Raw genomic sequence first — 25,878 nt, 5'->3', positions numbered from 1 at the left:
GTGGATCTGCTTCAATAGAAAAAGCTGGTAAAATCAACTTGCAATTAGCCAACATGTGAGTGACTTGTATTCAAATGGATTTTCCAGATCTCAGCCAGCTGTTCTGGGCCGTGGGCTCTTGCAGTGCTAATTGCTCCCCATCTTTTCTGCCATTCTAACCAGAATTTCCAATCCTATTTAAAACATTTCTCAAGGAATTTTTTTTTTTTTTTTCATAATGGGTGCTTTTCCATGAATTTTCACATGCAGTTAACATCTTCTGGTGAACAATCATCTAGGGAAAACAACTATTGATGCTTAATAGCCACCTTACAGCACCTTTGTGTCAAGAATGAGTGGCAGTGCTCCCTGCTTCTAGTACTGATAAACTACAGGATCTCAATCAAATTATTTACATATGCATTATCCAATGGCACTAGGAAAAAATGGACCTAAGGTGCAGAATTTCGAGATTATGCTGCATCTGTGATGATGTTTCTGCATTAAACTAGAAGTGTGATGCAATTTGTCCCAGGTATTGTAATATTTTCAGGTGTGACCTCCTGGAGTTCCATTACTATATCTCAACTCGTATACAACACAGGCCAGCGTTCTGAGGTAATGGTGGGCCTAGTAGGTTTGATTTTGAGTCTGCACTTATGGAAAATGTTGAAAACCTGAACCTGATCAGAAGGTAAGCAATTGTATTCAAACAATGTTAAGCTTTTATTTCAGTTGGGTGACCTGCTGAGATGTGAGCCATTATGCTGAACAATGGTGCCTGGCGGTATTATCTGAGTTAATGGCAGGGTCGAGGCTTTACTTTCTGTAGTTCTCTCCAGGGTGGTTGGATTGTTATTAACCAGTGTCACGTCACAAGAATATAAAATAATTCACTGTAAAGTATTTCAAAATCCTTGAAGGAAATGCTCTGAATAAATACACAATATTAAATCTACTAAGCAAATGTATTAAGTAAAGATACATTAGTTCCACACATTGAAATAGTGAAATAAAGACAGTTTTTTAATGAATGCACAAGAAAGCAGGAAAGAAAAGGAATAACTCCTTTCAGTGGTTATGACTCTAATCTTTAATTCACTTACATAAAAGTGGCTATTTATTACCACAGCATACTAGCTGAAGTTAAAAAATCAAATGCAGTTATCAGAAGTGTCTTTTAGTGATGTGCTCTCGCAGTGCTAGAAGATCCTGTCTTTTAGGAGTACTAAAAAATACTACAGGAATTCATCAAACATGACAACTAACTGACCCCTGCCAGGAACAACGATCCCTGCCTCTGATTTTTAAAATTTAACAAGTCAGTCAGTTTAACAGACAGTACAGTACAGAGGGGGCCCAGATGTTTATCTAAACAAAGTTACGAAGGCAAGATACAGAAATAAGTTCACAAGCCAGAATTTTTCATCTGAGATTTGTGATTATGAGTCCTTAAGCTTAAGATCCTTCGTGAGATTTTTCAGAAAGTGCTGAGAACATACTGCATTGAAAATTTAAATTTTCCTAGACTGCCTCAGGTTAGGTGAACAAAAATAATCTGTGTCTTTTTAAAATCTTACCCCAAAATCTCCAGGGTATTTCAGTTAAAAGTACCTGAATTTGACTTAGGTCACATGGTTTCAATTTACTTCCAGTTTAGGGACAGGGCTTGGAAATAAAAACAACTTTCATATTTATTCTCTAGTTCTACATATTAATCTAAGAGAAATACTGTTAACAAGGTCATTTGAATTCAAAATGTTAAGGTCCCTTCCAGGATAAAATAGTCTATTATCCTGTCATCATCTATGGGTATATCTAGATTTAAAATGTTAATAAAAGGCCATGTAATTAGTCTCATTTTTTCCAAGGGATGACTGCTGAAACTGAGGGAGGTCTGCTATCCAATGACTCAGTGCAGATCCAGGCCCGAGGAACAGCTGTGATCTCATCCCAGCTCAGAAGCTCTTTTTTACAGTTTAAGTCACCTGATATGTTTTATTTATGCTATTAATACAGTGAATATAACAAAATATTGAAGGACTTCTCATGGGGCTTTGGGAGTAAATTTAACTTTAACAAAATCTGTAGAAAAAAAAAAAGACACTTCAGAAGTCTTGATATTATGCTGGCTAACCATGATGTCAGAACAGAAACAGAAATGGTTAGAAAAAAGTTAAGGCACCATCCTTACTGTGATTGTCATCCTGCAATTATCAGTGGAGAGGAAAAATGCAACAAAGAAGTGATGCTATAGATCTGTATTTGCTTTAAAGCAGGCTTGATACAAAATTCAAGATAATGTAGGAACAAGGTCAGATATTGATATTAAAATCAGATACTTCTTGACAGATTGAGATCCACCTGCCTCTCATTATCTGAGATGTAACAGTCATTCTCAACCACTGAGAAATGGAATAAACAATTAACAATGGAGTCTCACTGAAATGGCTCTGGTAGGTATTTCTGTCTCTCCATGAAATAAGTAGGGATAGCAGAGGAGAAGCTGGGGTGAAAAGCCCTGGAAAGCCAAAAAGAAAGCAGGAAAATAGTTTTGGCTCAGCAGAAAAGAACTTGCAAGTATGAGCAAAGATACTGCCTGCTGCTTGACCGCTGTGTTCAGGATAACAGGACTTTTGGCATTTTCTGTTAAAGAGGGGGGGAAAATAAATAAATAAATAAATAAATAGATATATAGATATATATATATATATATATATAATGAGAAACACTCCTGAGTTCTGAAACAAAAGCCCCTTTCTAAGATACTTAAGTATAACATGGGTCAACAAGAACAACTTTTCATTAATTGCAATGCACTTGAGGTGGGTCATAAGCTAGAAAGGAAGTAGAAAGAAAGCTATTGACCATTTTATTTCAGAGCAGTTCTTTTAATTGGGGCAGAGAGGAAGGAGATCAAATAAGCTGATAAGCTTTTTTTCTAGCTACTACCACCTCTATACATAAAAACACTGAGGTCTGAAACAGGAAAAGGCACTAAGGAATGATTACTAGCATGGCAATGCCACATGAAAAATTGATTCTCAAGGAGGAGAAGCTTTAGGCAGCTTGTTCAGCCTTTAAGAAATCAAAGTGGAGTATAAAAGAACTCATGTATTAAGCTGCTTTTATAAACTGCAAGCACAATTAATTTAAAAATAACAATCTGTTCATATTCATTGAATAGAAGTACTCATGCTCAAACATGGTTATGTTTCTCTCTTGTAAGAAATGACAGTCAATGGAACACGCAGTTGCTCCTTGCAGTGCTGTAACAGTCATTTTAATAACACTATCTCCCGTAGGGGAAAACAGTATTTTATGACAAAGCCATTGGCAGCGTAACTTCTCAACTACTATTCCAAATTTACAAGGGATTTTAAGATCCCCACAATATACTCAAGATACTTCATTTACAAAATATACCAGGCAGAAAATGAAAATTACTCATCGGTGGTCCCTTTTCATACATGACAGCTGGGAAGTGCAGATCTTGTCTATATGAAATGTACTCTTCCAAAATACGCTTTCCTACAAACTGTGAGGGGGGTTGAATCAGCACCTACACAGCAAACATGCTGACTACATACATCCTGTCCCCAAGGAACGTTACCCTGAGCTCACCACTATTGATTCTCCTTGCAAAGGAACATAACTATGTGAAACACTATCTTTACTGGAGGTTGCAAAACATATTAAACAAACTTGTCTTGTTTCATCCAAAACAATTAAAAAAATATAGAAAACCAAGAAAAAGTCAAGGGCTTTAATTTCCCAGTTTTAAAATTCAAAGGAAGAGAAGTAAATTTATTTACAAAATGCTGCCTTGAATAGCAAAAAATAAACACATTTGGTTTTGGGGGAACTTTTAAAATGAAATATTCTGGCAAAACTTTCATAGATGCAAATTGTTTCAGCTGAACCAAGCAGGAAGTTTTGGTGAAAAAAGTTGGGATGAAAATGATGACAAACTTTGTTTGGCAGGTGAAAAAGGGAGTGAACTCACTGCTGTCCTGAGGCCCTCCTTCAGCGCAGCATTATGTTGGCATAAATAGGCTATTCACTGAGTGCTCTCATGGGATTGCTATTGTAGGACTCTATTGCAGAATTGCATAGCTATTTCTCTCTCCAGGTCATCAAGTGGAAGCACATATCTAAAAGTGACAAAAGGATCCTGCAGCACTGCATTTTGTGCAAACTTCCCTAAAAGATACAGGACAGTATTTTTGAAAAATGATCAATAATTTTGGATGTTTCCTAAAACTTGCACAGTGCTGAGATATTGTAGCAATGGACATCCTGCAAGCAGCATAAATTGATGGATGGATAAAATATGGAAGGTGAAGGAAGGAGGTCTTTCTTGGCAACTGTTAACAGTAAAGTGCTTACCAAATGTGCATCTTTTCATTTCTCTCAGTCCTGGCAAACAAATATGCCTGTGTTTCACAGAATTCACTAGAATCTCTACCGTTTGGGGCTGTGAGGGATCACTGCATCTGCAGCTGCAACTGGGGGACACGTATCCTATGTCCAAAATATCACAAACAGAACTGATTCCAGTACTAGCCTCTGCTAATGCTGTACTCCTTGAAATATAAAATCTAAAAAAATCAATAAATTAACCACAGACAAGCCTCTGCATGCCTTTTAAGATGAGACTGCTTAAAAGCAATATCTGTAGAGAAAACACTCAGTTTTACAGAAAACCTCAGCTACTTGCCTGTAAAGGAATGCTCACGTATACAAGATTAACGAAGAAGCATCTTCCTTTGGCTTATTCGTCTTCTCCAAAATTCACCTTTACCTCCTATGCTCCTCTGCATATCCTATAACTGATTGTGATCTTGATAGCAAGCCTGTCCCTGTTCAGAGAGCAATGACAGTTACATAGTGATGATCAGAATGATGTGCCGCTTTCTGTGGGAAGGCAGGAAATTAAGAGCCAAAGAAATCAGCACAAGCAGCTGTATATTGGCTCAAAGACAGATCAGGCCCTTATTCCTACATCATTAAAGATCGAAGGAAAGAACTCAAATGTCAACAACTTTACAAGTACCTGCTTAATGCTCTGAACAGCCAGGAAAATGGGAGCAAGTCAGACTAGGAGATCATCCAATGAACATTACAATACCAGCATCCCGTATTTTACTTTTGCAGGTCACCTTAAAGCTATGTAGTGTTGAGGATTTAAAGCTTTTAAGGAGATTAAGGGTTCAAGTGCTGTGAACAAACAAATTTAGGCTACTAGAATCACAATTCCAGATTTTAGAATGTGCGTGAGATGATTAAAAGTATGAGTTAGTGATTTTTAATTATTTTGTGCAAGTTTTACATATTCATAAGTCTGCTTGGAGAAGCACACACTGCATTCTGATGAGGAACGCCATTATCTCACACTCCAACACAGCTTCGATATAGCACGAGACAAGGTTTCAGGGACAGGATATAAAATAACGTTGCAGCAAACTCACAGCTTCCAATGGCCACAGCATCACTGGGCGCTGGATGCTATCACAACCTCAATTCTAACCACACGTGACACCTTCTGCTGCCAAGCTCTGGCCCATCACCTCTCCTTCACCCCTGCCCTCCCAAGGGCTGGTAGGATTTCACCTGCATGAATGCCCTGTCCCCACCAGGAATGGCCTGAGCTGGGCCCTGCTTCTGCTTCCCACAACTCAGCCAGCCCCTGACAAGCTGCAGAGCCAGATCAACATAACTCATTTATTAATAACGTTTACCATCAATTTGCAGCAACGTTTCCCCTTCCCAGAGGCTCCCTGTTATTCATTAATAGTTGCTTGCAGTGTTATGAAGAAAATACCCCTGAAATCTGACAATAAGCAATTTTTTTTACTCCCACATTTTAGCCTGGTCATGAGTTGAAGATTCATTTCTGGCACAACTCTTAACAAAATACTTCTTTCAATATTTTGAAGGGCAGGAGTCTGAAACACTGTTGTCTGTCTAAGACAGGAATCGTGACTGCCGAATGTGAGTAGCCTACTTTTTAATTAGCTGGCAAAAATAAGCCTGCCTTTCCAGACATCTAGTCATCAGATTTTCAGATGTTTTGCTTGCAACTAGAAATGGATTCATTAAAAAACAGAAACAGCTGATATTGAACAGGGATTCTGTTGAAGGGTAGCATTTTCCTGAAAAAATGTATAAGCTAATGTGTACAAGAAAGAAATGCAGCAGAGGGCTGTGCATGTGTAACCACGGTATTTGAGGGCATCCACAGAACTCCCTGTGCTCTCTTGGAGCTGCCACAGAATAGCAAAGGACTAGCCTGGCTTATCTGTGTTTATACACAGCAAACTGGACACACTTCAGCTCTAAATAATCCACTTACCTTTCACCTTTTCATGAAGCTGTACTGGAGGAGAAGAAACCTTGCACCATGACCTGCTAGCAGTATGTGCATAACCTTGCTATGAATATGCACAATTTCATAAATAATGAAGCCCTAACTATTTAGAACTTTTTCAGATGAAAACCAACACTTAAATTGTGGTGCAAAAGCATTCACCATAAGAAAATATTAAAACGTACCTAGCATCAGTATCATCCTTCTGTCAGATTCTAGTGAATACTTAGAGAAAGACTTTATATAGTGCAAGGAAAGATACATTTGTCTTAACTATATTCTCCCAGTTACTGGCAGTCAACAACTTTATACTCTTCTAAAGTTGGAGAGAGCATCTGATTTATGCTGTTAATAGCCAGCCAATGTAATAATAAATTAATGAATTTGTCTAGTCCCATTTTTAGGATATTTACAGTTTTTGGCCTCCCAACCTCCTTTGACAACACACCCTGTGACAGAACTTCCTTTGTTTTAAGCATAGTGCCTGGTCATGGAGCTTACCAAGTTCATGTACTGCGATGACCATAACCATTCCCTCATCATTTCCAACAAACTCGCTCATGACTCAGAGCCACCTCTACAAGATTATCTTTCTTTCCAGTCTGAATTTAGTCTCTTCTCAGAAGGAAGCCTTCCTATGCTTCTGATCCTTTCTGTTGGTTTTCTTTGTATCTTTATGCTAATCAATAGCATTAAGATTCTTTTGTGACAATTTGAAGTCAAAACCTATCCCATATTATTTGATCACCCACAGATTTTGTTATGCTTCTTTTTCCTTTATCCAGGTCATTTATGACTAGTTTAAACAATATCTGGTCCCAGCAGAGATAACCAGAAAGCTTTCTGATAATTTCCTTCATTTCTTCCCATCCTTTGTTTCTTCTCTTTTATTCCAGGAAAAGCTGTCAGCAGAAACAATACCACTTAATATACATTAACTCTATTCTGCACAAATGGATTAATGGACCCAGCATTTATCCTGTTTGGGGACTCAATACAAAGGTTTAGTCTCTTGGCTCCTGCAGTTACTTCATTTCCATTAAAACTGCAAATAATAGTAATTCTCCAGATCTCTGAGATGCTGTTCTATAAAATGCTGTGTTATTAATTTAAGAGATGGGTATGAATGAACTTGTCCTGATGTTTCATTGTTTAAGAGGTATCACAAAGTCCCTGTCTGCCCAATACTCCTCCTTTACTGTTGAAACACTTGATAAGTATTGGTGACAGTTTGAAAAAAGGGTGTGAGACTAAACAGATCTTGCTGGCATCCCGTAAGATTTCCTAGTATAGTAAAGAAGCTGGCATCAGTAAATCCTAGAATTTCTCAGAAATAAAATAAATGAGGAGACTCAATAGGAACTCTAAGCTAATAATGTGATGGTCAACAACATAATAGACGATTAGTAGATCTGAACAAACCTTAGGCAATTGATATTTCAAGAGTTGCCTAAGAGATCAAGTGCTGATGCTGTTCCTGCTCCTATATTGTCATTTCAAACCAAGGCAACTTATAGTGTAGGAGCAGGCCAGCTGTAGCCTTTTTTATGATCTCTTCTGCAAGCAGACTAGAAGATTCAACAGTCTGTTATACGGGTAATATTGAGCAATTATTTCTAACATTACTCACCTTCTCTTTCACTTAAGGATTTACAGACAATCCATGAATTTTTCAAAAGGGGCAGGATTAGTATGTTTGTGACAAGAGTCACTATCCCTTTGTTAATCTCAGGCAAAGCAGGCACAATGGCTCTTGTACTCAGAACATGAATCTGCTCCACAGTCATGGAGGAGTCTAACCCCCAAAACAGCTTGCACATCCTTGAGGTATCCAGCAGCAACAATGAACTGGATACGCTAAGGTAGCAGCTGCTTCAAACAATTCTGTAGAGCAGGAGTTATATGCATATTATGGTGGAAATAGCCAGATGAAAGGGGGAAAGGATTGTTGCCCTGCCACTGGTCAGAGCCAGTGAGGAGCCCTGAGGATCACAACAGCCAGGGCTGCCGTACTGGCAGCTCAGAGTTGGGTGGGACAAGAGGACACCTTCCTCCCAGGCTTCATGAAAATACACTGGTGGCATTGGTTTTGGTGAGAAGACTGTTAAAATAACTCCACTGCCCATAGTGAACAAGCAAGTTTTGATTTCTCATTGACTGAGTGGGTCTGGGATGAAGGTGTCGCAAACAAATTTTAACCTAATGACAAATCCTGCCCAAAGCTGAGAGCTAATGGTGACCAACTCTACTGTAGAACTTCCCTGGCATATTTTTGCAGCAGTAACACACAAATAGAGCAACTGTCCACAAATGCACTGAAGTCTCTGATCCCAAGAGGCTCAGTTTCTTCTAGTATTACCATAACAAGGGCTAGAGTCAGCTAAATGTGTTTTCTAGAGGTCCTGTAGAGCACAGCTATTGAGCACTTTCAAACTCATTTTGAGAGCCAGCATACAAGATAAATATGCTTAATTTAGATCAATTTTTGTTTTACCCAATCTATATTTGTTATTACAAAATCAAGCTCCATGCATTATGTAAGGTGCATATACATCATATATATGTATGTCCACATTACAAAACATGTATGTCATCCAGTTGGGAGGAAACAATTTTGGAAAATGGAAAACGCAAATCTGTAAATTATTTTGACAGAATGCATGGTAGGCGAGATCATTGTGTATGGACTAAATACATATTTTCACTGTGAGACAAAGTTTATACTTTTCAAGTGACCCCTATATACTGAGATGTCTTCTAAATTATGAAAATTTAGACATATTTAATAGCTGTTTCTGCCCTAATGTTGCCTAGAGTATCACAAACATTAATTTATAATTAGGTCCCTGAAGAGACTTGCTGTAATTTTTTAAAATAAATATGTTATTTTGACTTTAATTTGATTCTGCATGTTCTCTGAGAATACTAACATTTAAAATACACATATTTTATTATCTGCAATATGTAAGCATTTTTGTGTGGTGGTACGTTATTGTATAAACTATGAAGATAAGATTTATGAGTAGAATTTTAATGTAAGCTTTCTATTTAAGCAGCAAAAAATATAGTGTTCATAGCATTTATTACAAGATTTACCGAAAAGAGGAGAATTTCCATGACTGTGTAATTTTCAATTACACAGTAAAAAAGATATCTGAAAAGAAACCAAGTTGGTTATATGTCAGCCAATGTGAGGCTTTGCTACTTTATGAGAGTCTGAAATGAGATTGTCTGGAAATTGCCTTCACTATTCTTTCCACAGTCTCAACAGAAAGAAATGAAAAAAGAATATGAAAAACTGGGTAACACTTTCATTTTCTCTCATTTTCAATATCATGAGATACCGTAAGTCACAGAGCAAAATGTCCTGTAGACACAAAGGTATGAGACTGCTGGATTTTCTTTAAGATACACAACACTTCAAAATTCTCTCAGTACATCATTTAGTGGCTTTACAGGGTTACAGCTAAGCTTTAATCCTGATCTGTTTTAGTGAAAGCAGAGCTCCATTTTATTATTTTAATTCAAAATGGTAGCACTGCTTTCTAAACTCCTACAGTAAGCAGCTCTGCAGCTAACACTGGGGTCTGTGAGGTGCTCGGCACATTATCAACACAGAGACTCGAAAACTGGGAAAAATGTAGAGGTCATTTAATTCATTAGCAACCCCTATGGCCCACCCTCTAATGTGGAACTGGTCCTCATTACCAGGACTTTGCTTTGTCTCATTTTAAATGATCCCAGGGATGGGATTTAGGGCTTTATCAGCTATTGTCCTGTGAAAGAACCAGACATCTCTGATTTGGATTATAGTCAGCAGCACTTATAGGAGCCTCTGTTTCATTTCAGGGGATTAAAACTCACTTTCAAAGACAGCTCGAGAGAGGTGAGAGAGAGCCCTTCAAAACATTTCTCAGATTGGTGACTCGCATAGCAAAGCTGAGGAAGCCTGAATTTATTTGTCTTGGGATGGAACCATGGAGTCAGTAAGCAACTGGAAGAAAACTCACAATAAATGCAATGGACAAATTATTTGGAAGCAATCCTCTCTTATTTGCAAAAGAGAAAGAGAGAAAACACTCCTCAGATCACCTAATCCAGACAAACGAATTCATACATAATGTTTTTGCTTGTTTATTGTCCTCTCTTTGCCTTTGTTTCACACAACTAATGTTCCTTGCCATATCAGGGGGAAGTTTCTTCATTTCTGCCCCAGGGTTCATGGAACTGGGGGCTCTGGCAAAACATGGGAAGTAAAAATCTTCTTTTACAGGGTGAACTCTGAAATTGTGTCTGTCAGTCACCCTATAGAGGGGAGGAAGACTCCTGCCTCTCACTATCTTGCCCATTTTTATATGTACCAGCTCTTCAGCCTTCTACCACCATTTTTATCTGCAGCCCAAGCCCTAAGAGATCTGAATATTAGCTCTTTTCTTTTTAACCACTGTACATCAGATGATCTCTCCCATGTGCAATCCACTTGCACCCCTAATTGTTGTGACAATGCTTGTCATTTAGATAGCTCTTTCATCTTCAAAGCACTTCACAAACATCAATTAACCCAAATCTAGATTAATTAATGTGACAATTAATTTGTTATATATCCAGCAGTTATAATAATGGAGAACAAACTAGTGCGTTTTAAAGTCATCAGAATGAGTTCCCTTGACTCTAACAAAAATGGGACCAAGCTCATTTCCTGAGTGGATTTCTCTCTCTTAAATCTTCACTGCAATCTGGTATTTTCTTCCCCAGCATCTTCAATTGCTTTATCATGAATAAAAAATGAGAAAAAAAGGAATCTGTGAGCTGAGATCACACACAGCAGGACTTAATCAGTTTTGTTTTAAGGATGATCTTAAATCTTGCACCCCAACTGGATAGAGTTTATGAAGATCGATTGGGTCAATCCTTGACATGCTCAGATAAATCAGGGTTCCAAACACACTGCTGAAATTAATGAATTCAGGAGGCAGTCACGTTATAAACTGATTTTTAAATTATAGGTTAACCCAGACTGACAAAACAGGGTGCGTGGTTGCAGCAACTTCCTCACAACCACTGTAGACCTTGTGAAGTAGGACACTTGAGCTTTTCGTAATCAGTGTAGTACCTGAAACCACAGGCACATAGGGAGAACAAGGGGAATATGAGAGAGGTGCAAGAGAAACATATAAGAATGGTAGTATTCCAGTGAGTCATTTACTGGAAAAGTAAGTCAAATGTCATTTATGCAAGGACATCTCAGAAATTAGCTTTTAGAGTGTGTCATTTACTTTATAGTAATCCTCAAAATAATATATCATCCTCTAAGAAGACTTTTAAAACTCCTACTCTAGTTAAGCACTATGCACTTATGCAAATATTTCTATTAGCTTATTAAATATAAACCATATCCCAATATTTAAGCCTATTTTTTTGTGCTTCTTTTGATCACCAAGAAGGAACTTTTTATTTTCTAAAATCATCAGCTGCACAGTCAGTTTTACAATAACTTATCTGGAAATTCACAACACAATAATGTCCTTAAAATGACTAATAAATAACTAGTATCTAGATTATAAAGAAAGATCTGCACCTTCCAAGAGGGAGACAATTATTATTCCAGGAAAATGCCCTGACCTAATGAAAAAGAAATGGCTTACTGAAAAAGTCATTTGAAGGCATCTTTTGATTCATATTAAAGACATGTAAAGGTTGAGTCCCCCTTTCTTGTTATTGAAGACTTTCTACAATAAGGTCTCCATATGCAAATACCTTTTCAGCAACATCAAGGTAAGCAAGTACGGAATGATTGGCTCCCTTGGCATTAATTTTGTGAGTAAATTGAAGAGGAAAATGTAGAACTGTGTAGTTAATCAGGTATGACTGAAATCACCCAATCAAGTAAATAAACAGCCACTTTAGCTTACGTTGTAATTGGGTCTTGCTGCCAGTATCTTTCTACACGGAATTAAAAGCCCAAAGAAAACAGCAACAACAAACAAGTCTTCCCTTATAGAACAGTGTGAAATCCTTCAGTTCATGCTTTTCTAATCATTGACACTGCTTGAATTGCCCTTTGTGCCACATGCTTTTATAAATCCTGCACAAATTATTGCTGTTGACCATATTATTGACCATAGACCGTATCTTTCCACATTAGTGCTTCAAACACTCTGTGACAGCTAAACTGTGACAGAATAAAAGCACTAAAGGATGTCTGAATGTATTACTTATTGCTTGTCTCTTAAGCATTACTTACCCTTCTTCATAGGTTCTGCTCAGTTACTTTCACCGCTGGCTTTCAGAGATACTGAGGGCTTATTGAAGGATTACAGTTTATAATATACCTGTATAAGCAGAGCTGTAGTCAAGTATTAAAGGCCACTGAAAGCTTATTGATCTAGAGAACACTGTTGTAATAACTCAGAGAATATAAAAATAACCACTGCTATTTGCTTTTCCTTAACTCAGAATGGAACAGCCAGTACATTTACAGACCTCTAAGAAACTTTTTCATTTCATATGAAAGATTCAACACTGAAGAAATCATAAGGAAACAGGGTTACAACTATTTGAGGAAGACCCAACCTTCCACCCCACAAAATGCCATAACAGACCCTGAAGAAGTGATGACGCTTCAAATAAAATGATTGCCTATGTCTTCCCAGCATAACATCAAAATCTTTCTTGGAGGCTGTGGAGCTTCTTTTATTAATATTGTAGGCAAGGATCACATTATATAATAGTGTCAACAAGGCATAAGAGGCACTGCATACAAGTGCAGACTTCTCAAGAAGATCTTGTGAACAATGATCTACCACAAAAATGTAGAAAATTCATGGCCAATGAAAATTCACATAGGAAAGGTCATTGCTATTTATAAAGGTCTTAGTAATTAAAATAATTGAAAATCATGTAACCTTTAAACTTGTGAATGCATCTCAGTAGCACTAGAGCAGCACAGATATATCGGGGCCTACAAGCATATGTAGATAGACCCCTCAGCAGAAAATCAAACATCTATGTGCTAAGACACAGTCACTCCAACAGACTGGATGGACAGATCCAAAGAAGTCAACTGGATATGAGAGAGTGGGAAAGAATGGCAGAACCAAGTTTTGACCTCATCAGAAGTGTACAACAAGAGGCAACCTTCTCATGATTACCCAAAGGTAACCAATCCTTTCTATACAGTAAGGTCTCAGGGCATCATGCTGCAAAAAGCAATTCATACAGACAGAAGCCTTACGTCCTGATGTGTTTAATAGCCCTGGTAACCACAGCTGTGGGTCCCACTCACAACTAACTGTCACATAAATGTCACTAGGACCATCATCTGTAATCCGGGCTAGGCAGAGGTGAAACACTTGGTTTGTTCAGCCTGGAGAATATGAGACTAAGGAGGCCTCATCACAGTCTACAGCTTCCTCACAAGGGGAGGAGGAGGGGTAGGGGCTGAACTCTTTAGTGACCAATGACAGAACCCGAGGGAATGTCAGGAAGATGTGCCAGGGGAGGTTTAGGTTGGACATTAGGAAAAGGTTCTTCCCCCAGAGGGTGGTGGAGCACTGGAACAGGCTCCCCAGGGAGGTGTCACGGCCCCAAGCCTGACGGTGTTCAAGAAGAGACCGGACAACGCCCTCAGACACATTGTGTGAACTGTGGGGTTGTCATGTGCAGGGACAGGAGTTGGACTCAATGATCCTTGTGGGTCCCTTCCAGCTCAGGACATTCTATGAATAAACAAACTGACAACAATAACACAGTTGCAACATACAGATTTTTGAAAGGTATAAAAATATCTAATGGACAGTCTTCTTTTGAAAGTTTCCCTTAAGTGGGTGGAATATAGAAAGGACTTTCTGCACAGATGTGACACACGCTTCTCCCTCTCCTTGCAGCTTATTACTTCACCTGCAGCAACATTTTTCTTCCAGTTTTTTTTGCCTCTTTTCCTGCTTTTCCTTATGAACAGAGTTCCCTTCAGTGACATTCTCTGTACAGTCTCAGCAGAATATATTCATACTCTATATCATGTGTACCGTTTGGCCTGTGCCTCTACAGCACTTTGTTATGTGTTTATTTCCCAAATACTACAATATCTAATACCAAAACTGTAAGATTATTTTTCAGTGTACATCACCAGGACTCCTTTAGAAAAAGAGGAACCCTGGATCTATTAGAATGGATGGACAGTAGATGAACTCTACCAGAAGATGCTCACAGTGCAAGCCTGTATAACTTTTGACAGCAACATACCGCACATGCTGAAACCAAACGTGAATGTCAAAGTTCCAGATTTTACAGGACCTTCAGCGCAGCAGACTAGGATAAAATCCTCTTAGAAGGATTATAACCATCACTCAGATTTGTCAGTAATTACCATTGTGAAGTGAATCTCTTTACATACTAAAAAAACAATGCACTACTTTTGGATCAAAGAGGTATTTTGTTCACTTCAACATATACACAAATTGACTGTACTGTAAGCATTAAAAGAAGTTATGACTGGCACTGAAGTGTGACCAGACTTCTCAGATGGTTTCAATGTCTGGGAAGAAATGCTCAGTAGGTTCATAACTCAAATATATCCTTTTCATAATAAAACCTAGACCAGCAATAATTGCAATAAAGTTTTACAAGGCATCCTGAGAGGAATAAAAAAATAACTGCTCTCTGCACCACAGCTAAATAAAGCAAAATTAGATCTTTTTTTTTAAGCCTGTAAGGAATTCAAATTAACAGACTTTGTAAAGGATGCTAGCAAAAGACTTCCGAGGGAGACCCTAATTATTGATTGCTTTGATTTTAATGACCTAGCTCTTATCTTATCTGTCTAAGTAGACATTTTAAAGAAGAAAGTTTCAAATGCCCAGTGTAAAGGCTGTGTTGGGTGTAAGACTTACAAAGAGCAAACATCTGTAAGTTAAACTGAGTTGTTTTAGTGTATTTTTTTCATGTTAATCCCCATTCCTCATAATGCAAATCAGACCACTAAGCTCAGTATCCATGTGATTTCAGTGTCAAGATGAATGGCCAAGACTTCAGAGCTCCAAACAGCCTACAGAGGCAAGCCCAAGGTAATGATGGTTGCATTGTGTCTGCTGTTGTTAAGAAGCATCCCTCCACTTGCAGAATTTCCACAAGCTGACATTTCCCTACAAGCATTTCTCCTGCCTCTTAAAACCTTAGCTTAAATTATGCCTTCCAGAGTTTATAAAAAAGAAACATCAGGTACACCTACAAAGCTACCCAACCTTATGCAATTACTGTTCACAATCATCAAGCAACCCTAGTGAGAAGCTGATGCTCAGCAAGGCAGCTGGAAGACACTAAATCTCCCCACGTTAAATATGGCATAGGGAATTCTTCCAACATTTAGCAGGAACATATTGCTATATACTTTATGAAGTGAAACAAAACAACTAAAGTCAAATGTTCCAAAATATGGTAGGGTGAAGACTGGAATGCTTAGTCAATGTAAATCAAAGTATAAACATTCATACATTGCTAAACCCATCACAGATACTTCACCTCTCTAATTCTTATAATTTTCACTATTCTGTCCTTGCTACCATCAAATTTTTAAGTTATAGTCTGTATAGAAAGCAAACAGAAGTCATCTGACAAGTACTATATGCTATCTGTCAAACACAAGTGATTTTGGGGGCTGCTCTACCATAGCAGCCTTATCTTACATTCACCGAATGGTATAGAGGACCTGAATTTTAAAGAAGCTCCAAGCTTTTTTTTCTTATTTTACAGCCACAATTAATTTTAAAATACTTCTGCAATCATGAATGATCTGGTACAAATCTTACTACTTTTAGCTTTTCTGCAAATGTCTGAACTGCAGCCTCAGGCAAATACTCGGGTATGCAAATCAAGGTCTGCAAACACTTGTATCCATAAACAAAAACTTAGATTCTCACCAAAAAAAAAAAAAAAAAAGAGAGAGAGAAGAAAAGAAAAAAAGTATCCTGCAGAATCAAAACTATTTTGAAAATTGTCAATAGGTTCTTAAGATCCATCTTGCCCTTTCTCTTCTTCACCCATTCCCTCACTAACTTCCCCCTCATCTTCTCTATAGGCGGTCCTAAAGGACTATTCTTGTTTCTCTTCTCCCTCTTCAGCCTCTCTTTTGGCAGTATCATTTGCAAACAAATTTGATTACTGTCTCTCTACCCATAGCTCAAAGACCTCTGTTATTCCCAGACCCATCTTCTTCTCCCCAAGCAAAAATCTCAGCTCTTCTCATACCTTCTCACTTCAGTTTCAAAGAGATTGAAACATGTTTCTCTCTCCAAGACTGCATTCCTCTACCCTTACAGACTTGCCACTTTCTCTGACATTCTAGGCATCACATTTTGTTTGCATCTCTTCCTGGGTTTTCTCATCTAAGTGATTTAAAGGCCACATACGGTGAAGGCAGTGCTATGCTAATTCTGCTTTTCATTTGAGCAGCAGCAATCTGATCCATCTCTTGTCTCAAACTTATATAGTTGCATTACTATGGGATGTTACCCATTTCAATTTAAGCTATCTCAAGAAGCAGATCCTATAAGAGCAGGCACAACTGATTGCTCTAAGTGACTGTCAGATATAAGCTGGACTAGGTGATCTGGGACCCTTTGCCAAGGACAAGGCAGGGTGCAACCTTCTGCATCTGGTTGTGTAAGATGAACCCTCAGAAAGGGTGCATAACACAGATACACTGTCACATTACATCTCTTCTTCAGTCTCTCAGCATCTCACATTTTAAGAATATAATGTTCTTTAGCATCGCGCCCCTCAGTTCTGCTCCCTTTCACCTTCGCAGAATGCTGTAGCAGCTACAGTACTTTAAGCACATCACCTCTGTCTATATGTCCCACCAGTGGCTAGCCCTTCCCTCGTACATCAAAGAAGTGCTCACCATTCCTTTTTCCAAGCCTTTCACAGCTCACTCCATTCAAAAGCAAAAGCTCAGCTCCCAGCTCTGCCTGAGCTGTGATGTGAACTCATTGTCCAAACGAGCACCTTCGTGTTTTTTCCAGCGCTTCTCTTTTGTCAGGAAGCAGCACCCCAGGTGTCAGAGGCACCAACAGAGACCCCAACCAAGGCAGTGCTGGAGGGTAGCTGCTTTTTTTTCCTTTTTCCTTTCCTGGAGATCTATATTGCTTACACAACACAGAGTAATTTGCTTGTCTTCTGTGTTTCAGGCAACTAACTTATAGATATTTAATCTACCCAGGAAATTTATAGAATTGCAGCCTCCCGAGATAACAAAGTCATTATCCTTGCACTTCACATTACTGTCATCCTACACATGCTACAATAAATAACTCCTCTACATCTCTTCGTTTACATTAGAAATCCTCCTTAGCCAACACTGTTAATTTTGTTTGCAGTTTAAAATGGAGGTTGTTCTTTCCCTACACATCATTTTCTATTTCATCTCTACAATCATCTTTCAGTCCCATTGGACATGTCAAGCTCAACTGGTTTGACCATTCACCAACTAAGGGGTAGATGGAAAGACATTTCACAAGTGCTTCCCTGTACCACTTGAAATGCTGAGCTTCCTTCCGATATCTCAGATGCACCTGTCACAAACGCGTTGGTCTGGCCTCCCCAGTACCCTGTGCTTCGTCTGATTCATCCTTCACTTTTCCTTACTAGATATCTCATTGTTTTCTCAAACCTCCTCAGTCTTTTGGCACTTCTTTTGCCCTCAGACTCATCTTGTTTGCAAAGACTGGCATAAGGGACACAAACAATATATAAAGCTAACTATTCATACCTGCGTCACCCTTGTGCATCCACAATACCATACAAATGTATACATAGGAACACTGTGTCAGTACCACTGTTGTGCTGATTTTGTGAAGATATAAATCACAATCAGCATGACCAGTATAAACACAAGCACCCATAAAACTCATTTTTACCTTTTCCACCAATTTGTGGCATGCATTGTAACATGTAGACACCAGGTGTATAATTTCTTTCTATCTGCACAGAACATCTTGTATGTAATGAGCAAAAAATGACAATACTGCTTCTGTGGGGCTGTGCAGCAATAATGATAAAATAAAGGTTTGCAGGGACAATGAAAAATTTTTATTAGACAAATTGGTTTGGTAAGAAAAAAAAAAAGACATACTTTTGAGTCCAATGTCCTTTTGACAGGTACAAGAGGCTGAATAGACAGTGGGGACTGCTCTTCATTTAACATTTTTTAATTTTCTGTTAATCTTCAACCTCATTACAAGACACGAACAGTTGGATTCAGCCTTGATTTAACTTGAATTAGCCACAAGGAGATGAATTCTTCTACACAAAGCTCCAAGTTCCCAGCCATCAGTCTTTCTGCTGACTAGTAACCCTGTCATTACTTTGGCATGTCTTTTTGTGGCCACCCCATTCTTTATATATACTAACAGATTTCATAGGTAAATGTTTCTTTTACAGAGGATCTCCAGACATAAAGTGAGGAAATAGTAGTTAAAATGGTGAGAGGGCTACCTCCTCCCTTGATTGAATTTCCACCAGTTAAATGATGCTGGGTTCAAATTATCCAACTGATTGGCAAAAACAGTTCCATCATTTTTTGAGGTTATTGTAAGAAGTATAGAGCATAATCTACTGATTACAGTGGATTATCATTTCTCTGCATCCTTAATTTGATTGTGGTAATCACAATGCAGTTGTGTGATCATGTTTTCCATCAAAGAAGAGGGCAGCGCAGAGTAGCAATCTTCGTTTGAAAATGGGAAAGTTTTGTTTCCTATGTTTCCTATTCAAAATGTAGGAATTACTCCTGACCTTTAGCCTGCGGTCCTGGTCTCCACTGCACAGAGAATTTACAGACACTTTAAAGGTCTTCCAGGCTGGATTTAAGTTATTCATCACAACCTGTGAGTGAAAAGAAAGGAAGTTAACCCTGTTTACCTTTGCATATCTCCAAACAGAATGCTAACAAGAACCACAATTTTCAATACAGTGTGCTCACCAGAAAGAGAAAAAAGCAGAGCTCAGCTGGAGGTTTGCAGAACAACACACATGGGATCTGTGCCCTTGAGCTACCCGCAGTTTGCAACACTCCTGCTCCGTAAAACCCCAGAAAGGAGCACAGCTGGGAAATGGACTGTCCACACATCATGCTACAGAGATTGCCCCACCACTACCATCCTTCAGCAGGGGCCTAAGTCCCAAGGGAAAGGTTGTGGTATATACCCCTGAACTGGAAGCCATGGAAGAGATGCAGAACTGAACAATGGGGATTGGTAGCACCAACTGACAGACAAATGGTCTGCCTTGCCACAAAGACTTAATGGGATCCGTAACAAACAGGTTTATAACCCCAAATACCTGCCACAAGTCCACCCTCTACAACTAAACGCTGCTTTTTAAGACAATGCCAGTCATTAGCAAGGAAGCAGTAATGACACTGGGACAGAGGAAACAAATGTAGATCATTGAGATTACAAATCCCTTTAGCACCAGCAACCTGAGAGAAGATGCAACATAGCATAAATGGGAAAATATGACCCTGTCTATAACATGGTTTGAGTTAAATATAACATGTATAACTCCTGACCTTCAAACAGAATATTTGCCAGTCTAATTAAATTTGGATCTCCAGCTTCAGTACCATCTTCCCTTACTCTCATGTGCATAAGGCAAGACCTGATATTCATTAGTCAATAATTACATAGGAGAGAGAAATGTTATTAAATGTGGGTGCTTGCAATACCCCTTGTGACGTAGGAAGCATGAACTCTTCCTCCTGACAGCCTACCTGTGTCAATGGAATGTAAATCCAAGCCTATTCCTTACCTCAGTCCTGTGAACAAGTTGTTGGGTTGCATCATCATTCATCCGGAAAATCTCCAGAAAAGGATCAGATTTGCTGAAAAAATCCTAAAATAAAATATAGGACAGGTTACTCTTGAGACTTCTTCATTCTTGGAGCTTTTCAGGCACAGTGGAATGCTGCTTCCCTGACTGCTAATGAAAAAGGACAGCCAGGGTGGTTTTAGTGAGACCTCTTGGTGTCTCTCAGCAATATTTCATTCTTGTCCTTGTTCCACAAGGACTTCCATGCCACTGCTGTTGCTCTCAGTTTGACTATTCAGTCATGGCAGGCAGGACTGTAAAATGTCATTTTACAGACTCTTCCATTCTTACATCCAGTCCAGATTCCTGAGATGTCTGAGCTTTAGTTCCTTCATCCACCTAGCTTGTTTCGTTCTGCCTTCATAACTATTCGGTCTTTTGACATCAGTTTGATCATACGAAGCCCTTTGAAGCATATTCTACACTCAGGCTGAATTTCATACCAATCGCTCTCTCTCTCAAAACAGAAGTTAATCAGCCAAGACATTGTGCTGCTACCAGCTAACACAAGTACTGGCCAGATGGATTAGAGAAGGTAGGAGAAGCAAGCTCTCTTTAGAATGTGATAACATGGCCTATACTAAGATGACAAACAAAGCAGGGGAATGCAAAAAATTACTTGGTATCTCTAAGCACAGGCAAATCTGTGACAGACACTGAGGTTCACAAAGCTGCAAGAGCAAGACTGAAATAGTCTCAGCTCATTTTCTGTAGTTTCACCTCCATTCTTCATTTTCTTCTTCAGAAGAGCCACATTATTAACTTTATGCATACGAATATTATTCATCTCTACAGGCTATATCCAAAACCACAGACCTCCACATCATTTTGGAGAAACGAGGAACTCTGTTTGCTCTCCTGGTGTTTCTATAAAACCCTTAGTGTAAAGATGACTGTAATATACACTGTTCTGCAATTTTCTCCTCACCAAATGCCCACCATGCTTATTTTTGACTAGGTGGGTAGCCATTGGGATTGGAACAGCTTTGAATAAGATACTACACAAAGTCTAGGCACATTATTATGGTCAAATTCATTTTCAGGGCATTTTTACAATTCCACAACTGTTAAACAAGCAAAGAAATCAGGGCTTTGAAAAGAGAAACCTGAATTTGAACGTCAGAAGAAGCAACTGAGTCCCTAAACACCACAAAGCTTTGGGCAACACTCAAGCAACCAGAAGCCTTTTCCATGCCCTAAAGATGACTCCTAACAATGTTGTGTTCCGAATGCTGTTCTGTGAATGATTTGTTTCTTTTCCTACTAGGGAAAAGGTACTGGTATGTTTAGAAACTGATGCAAAGCACGTGCACATGTACTTGTTAAATCTTATCAAGTTGAACTCTAAACAATAAAGCCATCTGTTTGCCTATTCAATTACATGGTTATACGACATTTAATGTAAGAGTGTAAACCAGCACAAACCCCAACAAAGTCTGTAACTCCAGAGTTTGCCTTAAGGCCCTGATGGAGGTTTACTATTTAGACTCCATTCAGCCTTTGAAACTGCTAGTACATAGGGGGCTTTGGTGAACAAATTCTGCCAGATTACTACTCCATAGCAAAGAGAACCAGCAGAGTGAGGGTGCTGGGTTAATCATAGCAACACAAAAATCCAGAGTGCATAAGGGGTAAAAAAGACTGAGCTGCCTCTTCTCACACATGAGTATACTGATTGAATCTGAGTAAAAGCTTAGCATTAACAGATTCTTTGATAAGAAAAGCTATCTGAAAGAAAATACCTCAAAATGATACATCCAAAGAATGCACCCTGGAGTGCAGAAAGATTCAGAAAGGAAACGAGGATTTTGTTTAAGACTCAAAATATAGTACCATTCCCAGCTGAATATCATGAAAGCTGAAACAGAAAATCAGCACAAGAGACATATTTTTTAATATCTGTTTTTAAGTACTAAGCCAATACCACTTAAAGGGAAAGATTTTAATGCTGGATGATAGCTTATATCACCCCACCTTCAATACAAAATCAAAGCCTAATTCCTTTCAGAAGGAAGGTACAATCAAAAATCCTTCAATATTGAAGATGCTTTGTAACAACTCAAAAATGATATGCTGAAGAAACATTTTATTTCATAGCTATTAAGGTTTCAAAGCTTTTTTGTTGTTACATTGAATCTAATAGCTTTGCATTACTTCACAAGAACATTCTCTGAAAGAGGAATAGCAGCAATAAAGGTTTAATGTTTTGCTATTTTAATAATGTTTAAATGATTAATGTAGTGCATTTGCTAGTGGTATAATGCACACTGTTCTTTTAGTATATGCAGCGGATACACAGTAATAACACAAGTACATGGCTTAAACTTTAAAAAAAATAAACTACCTCTAGTTTTGAGCACCTAGTCCGACACATCTTTTGTACACTAATTTTTAGAGTATGACACTTCCTAAATTGCGGTTTGGGGGTCAACTCAAAAGTCTCTCAGAAAAGGGCTGAGGGAGCCAAAAGACACTAATAATTTTGAAAATTCTTCAGCAGCAAGGCAAAGTATTTAAGATTTCTTTTTTTTAGTAATCTAGTATCAGGGTAATATATAAAAAAGGCTTGTATTTCACAGATACTTGCTGGAAAATCTTTACCAAGCAATGATAACCGCCTCTCTCAGAACAGGAAAAGCAGTTTGCCTGCTCGTAATTTATTATAGCTATAATGAAAATATATATAATATATAGCTGCTTGCTATGGTAATTGTGACACAGCTATTAATGCAACAGAACCTTTCCAAAAGTTATTGTTCTACTGTGAAGTGTTCTCAGTGGATCTCTTGAAACAAAGATGTGCCATCTGAGCTGACTGGGCTTCAATAAAACATGAAAATGCAGTTGTACCTTCCCAACAAGAACTGCAATAAAAAAAAAATAACCTTTACCTCTGCAAAGTCAGTTAACTAAAGGAAACTTTGGCATCTGTGACTTTCCTATCATTTTTTACTGCATGTTTCAGCCACTGCTCCAGGAAAAAATGAGTAGGCTTTACTCGTTTTACGGTTTCTCTAAAACTCTTGCAGTTTTTTATGAGGAGTGTAAGAAAAACCAACAAACATACACTGCCTGTTAAATTACACCAACAAATTTTTTTTTAATCTGACAAAAATATGTTGTTCACACCTTTTTCCTTAGTGAGGGAAACTGATATGTTTAAGGACCACCATCTGGATCTTCTTGCACGGAATTTTTTTTTAAAGGATGGACTGAGAAAATTCTTGCCCACTCAAGACACCACTGACAGTAATTAAATGTATTTATTTATTTATTTGATTTTATCCTTAAAGCATACCCAGAACTTCCCTCTACCCCTTCTCTTATCCTCAAGTTGTGAGACATTTGGATTCGACTTCTCTTCTGCCACCCCCACAGGTACCAGTGCGGGAACCCCTGGGGTTACAAAAGTGACCCTGTGTAGCAGAGTGTAAACCATTCCTGCTACAGCCTTTCTCTGTCTTTCAGGGGACTCCCAGCCCAGTTCCAGCCCTCAGTCTGCCTCTCTGATGCTACATCTCTACTCAGGTCTCCACTCCTCTGAGCAGGGAGCGGCATGCAAAACCATGCTTAGGATTTCACAAGATGGGCTCTTCTCAGTTCTCTGATTTATTTTTTTTTTTTGACCTTTATGTGACATCGGGTCACTCATACTTTTTCACCAATGCCTGAACTATACAATTTAAGTAATTTCAAACCTTAATAACAATAATTAATAATACTGCCTTGCAGCTACTGATGCCAAAATTCATTATAAGCCATACCAAAAGCACTAGTGTTTTCTTATAAACGAGGTAAGCCAAGGTTCAGCCAGGTTTAGAGCTACATCTCTAGCTGGAGGAAATTGAAAGACTTCTTTCAGCTGTAATAGGCTTCCAGAGATTTTCATCAGCTAAAGACAGGAGTTTTGATTCAGATATCATACGATGAGTCATTGCCTGGGTTGCACACTGCACCATGCACGAATTTTTTATTAGATGAAGCCCACCTTGAGTGAACACGTTGAAATGGTAAGAATTACGATGTTCTTCCAATATTTCAGAATGATCCTCCTTAGTTTATCTCCATAAAGTGTTTCAACCACTCTCTAAAGCTGTTGCCCAGACAACACTGAACTGGTTCAGAAGCACATTCTGGCAGTATCCTTTTAATTTATATCAACAAAAGCCGTAAGTAATTATATTATCTAGACTAGATGGCATTTCACATTTGTGGAAATGGTATAACCAAGTGAAGGTTTATTATGTTGTACACTTCCTTTCCTTTTTCTAGAAGTGACAGCATGTGGAACAGAAAGAAACTTTTGTACAAATTTGGACACTGGGCCCAAAGATGTCTGTCTATACATAGGTTGTTAAATCTATATTTTGACACCTAAATAAACTAAGTTACTCAGAAACACTAAGACTCCAGCAACTCTGAATGAAGAAGTAATTCATCTTTCAGATGAGAAGTAAATTAAGGTCCTGATCATTTCTGATTATTAATGATCCTGAGCACAAAAATGATATTTACCTGTATGTTTTAAATAAAGTCTGGTACCATTAATCTTTCCGGGTACTTTCTGCATGTCTGAGCTTTCCTGGCAGTTTCAACTGAAAATATGATTCATCAGTTACGGCCTGATTTTGAAAATCTAATGTATGTATATATCCAAAAGTACTCACACTGATTTGATTTTAAACTACTCACATATCCAATGTTTAGAAGCACATGCTTATAGCATTAGAATCATAAACTTTTGTGTAGGGTTACCATATGGTTCTAACTAGAAGCAGCTTTATATATAGGAAGTAATGGTAGATATTGTGGTAGAGTACAATTGTAAACATCTGATCTTCTATTACATGTAAAGCCCTATTATCTAAAGAGAGTCATAGTCTTACGACATCTATTAATTACAAAGATATTACCCAGATTACCTCAAATTATTATGTGTCTTCTCTTATAATGAAATAAGAGAAAGTGTGCTTTACAAGCAATTGTCTGGGTTTCTTGAGCTGTGTATTGCTTGAAGTGCTTATTATATGTGTATTGCTGAACAACACTGGATATTTTCAGACAGAAGTAGTCCTTATAATTAAGAGCAGTGTTTTAGCCAGTGGACAGGTTTTTTATTAAAGAGGGAAAAAGTTTTTAACAAATAGGCAGGAGTCTCTTCCTCACATTCAAGTCATGTTTTGTTGAACAAAATGTGATTCATCACCGAGCTGTTATGAAGTTTTCTAGCTTTATTTTAAGATGCTTACTTCAACTATAACATTGTTGACTACTTTTAGAAAGCTTGCTTCTCTAAGCACTTCTGATCTGTGGCATCTTAAATAATTACATTGTCTTAGTTATAGTGTTATTATATAGTGTAATTAAATTGTCTTGGTTTTAATTAGATTCCCTTGAGTTTTTTTTTTAATTACTTTGCAACTTGAGGAAAGCCTCATTGTGAACATTCATCTGAAATCTCTGATGTGTTTAATAATACAAGGCAAAAAATATCTGTCAGGGAAAATATCATCAAATTATATTTGCAGGCATTCTTATATCTTTCAGGAAGGTTAATATCAAGTAGCTTACCTTGTCATCCAATTTCCGTGCACTGAATGAAAGTTCAACGTAGTCATCATTGCCAGACAATTCCTCAGCAATCACCTAAATGGAAAGCTACA

General features: G+C 38.1%; 1 protein-coding gene across 1 annotated transcript in view; it reads right to left on the bottom strand.

Annotated features, from left to right (window-relative positions):
* CPNE4 (copine 4) overlaps positions 1 to 25,878 on the bottom strand; it is a gene marked incomplete at both ends in the record, with an annotated part of 195,749 nt that overhangs the window by 72,981 nt on the left and 96,890 nt on the right. The window contains 3 exons of the mRNA XM_080338586.1: positions 19,142 to 19,231; positions 20,156 to 20,239; positions 25,787 to 25,861. Of these exons, the coding sequence (XP_080194712.1) occupies positions 19,142 to 19,231; positions 20,156 to 20,239; positions 25,787 to 25,861 (249 nt within the window). The remainder of the gene's footprint in view (positions 1 to 19,141; positions 19,232 to 20,155; positions 20,240 to 25,786; positions 25,862 to 25,878) is intronic.

This window comes from Nesoenas mayeri (assembly GCF_963082525.1).
Source record: "Nesoenas mayeri genome assembly, chromosome: 2".
Classification (NCBI taxonomy): domain Eukaryota; kingdom Metazoa; phylum Chordata; class Aves; order Columbiformes; family Columbidae; genus Nesoenas; species Nesoenas mayeri.
The sequence above is the reverse complement of the archived record's forward strand: the minus strand, read 5'-3'. Positions and strand labels throughout refer to the sequence as shown.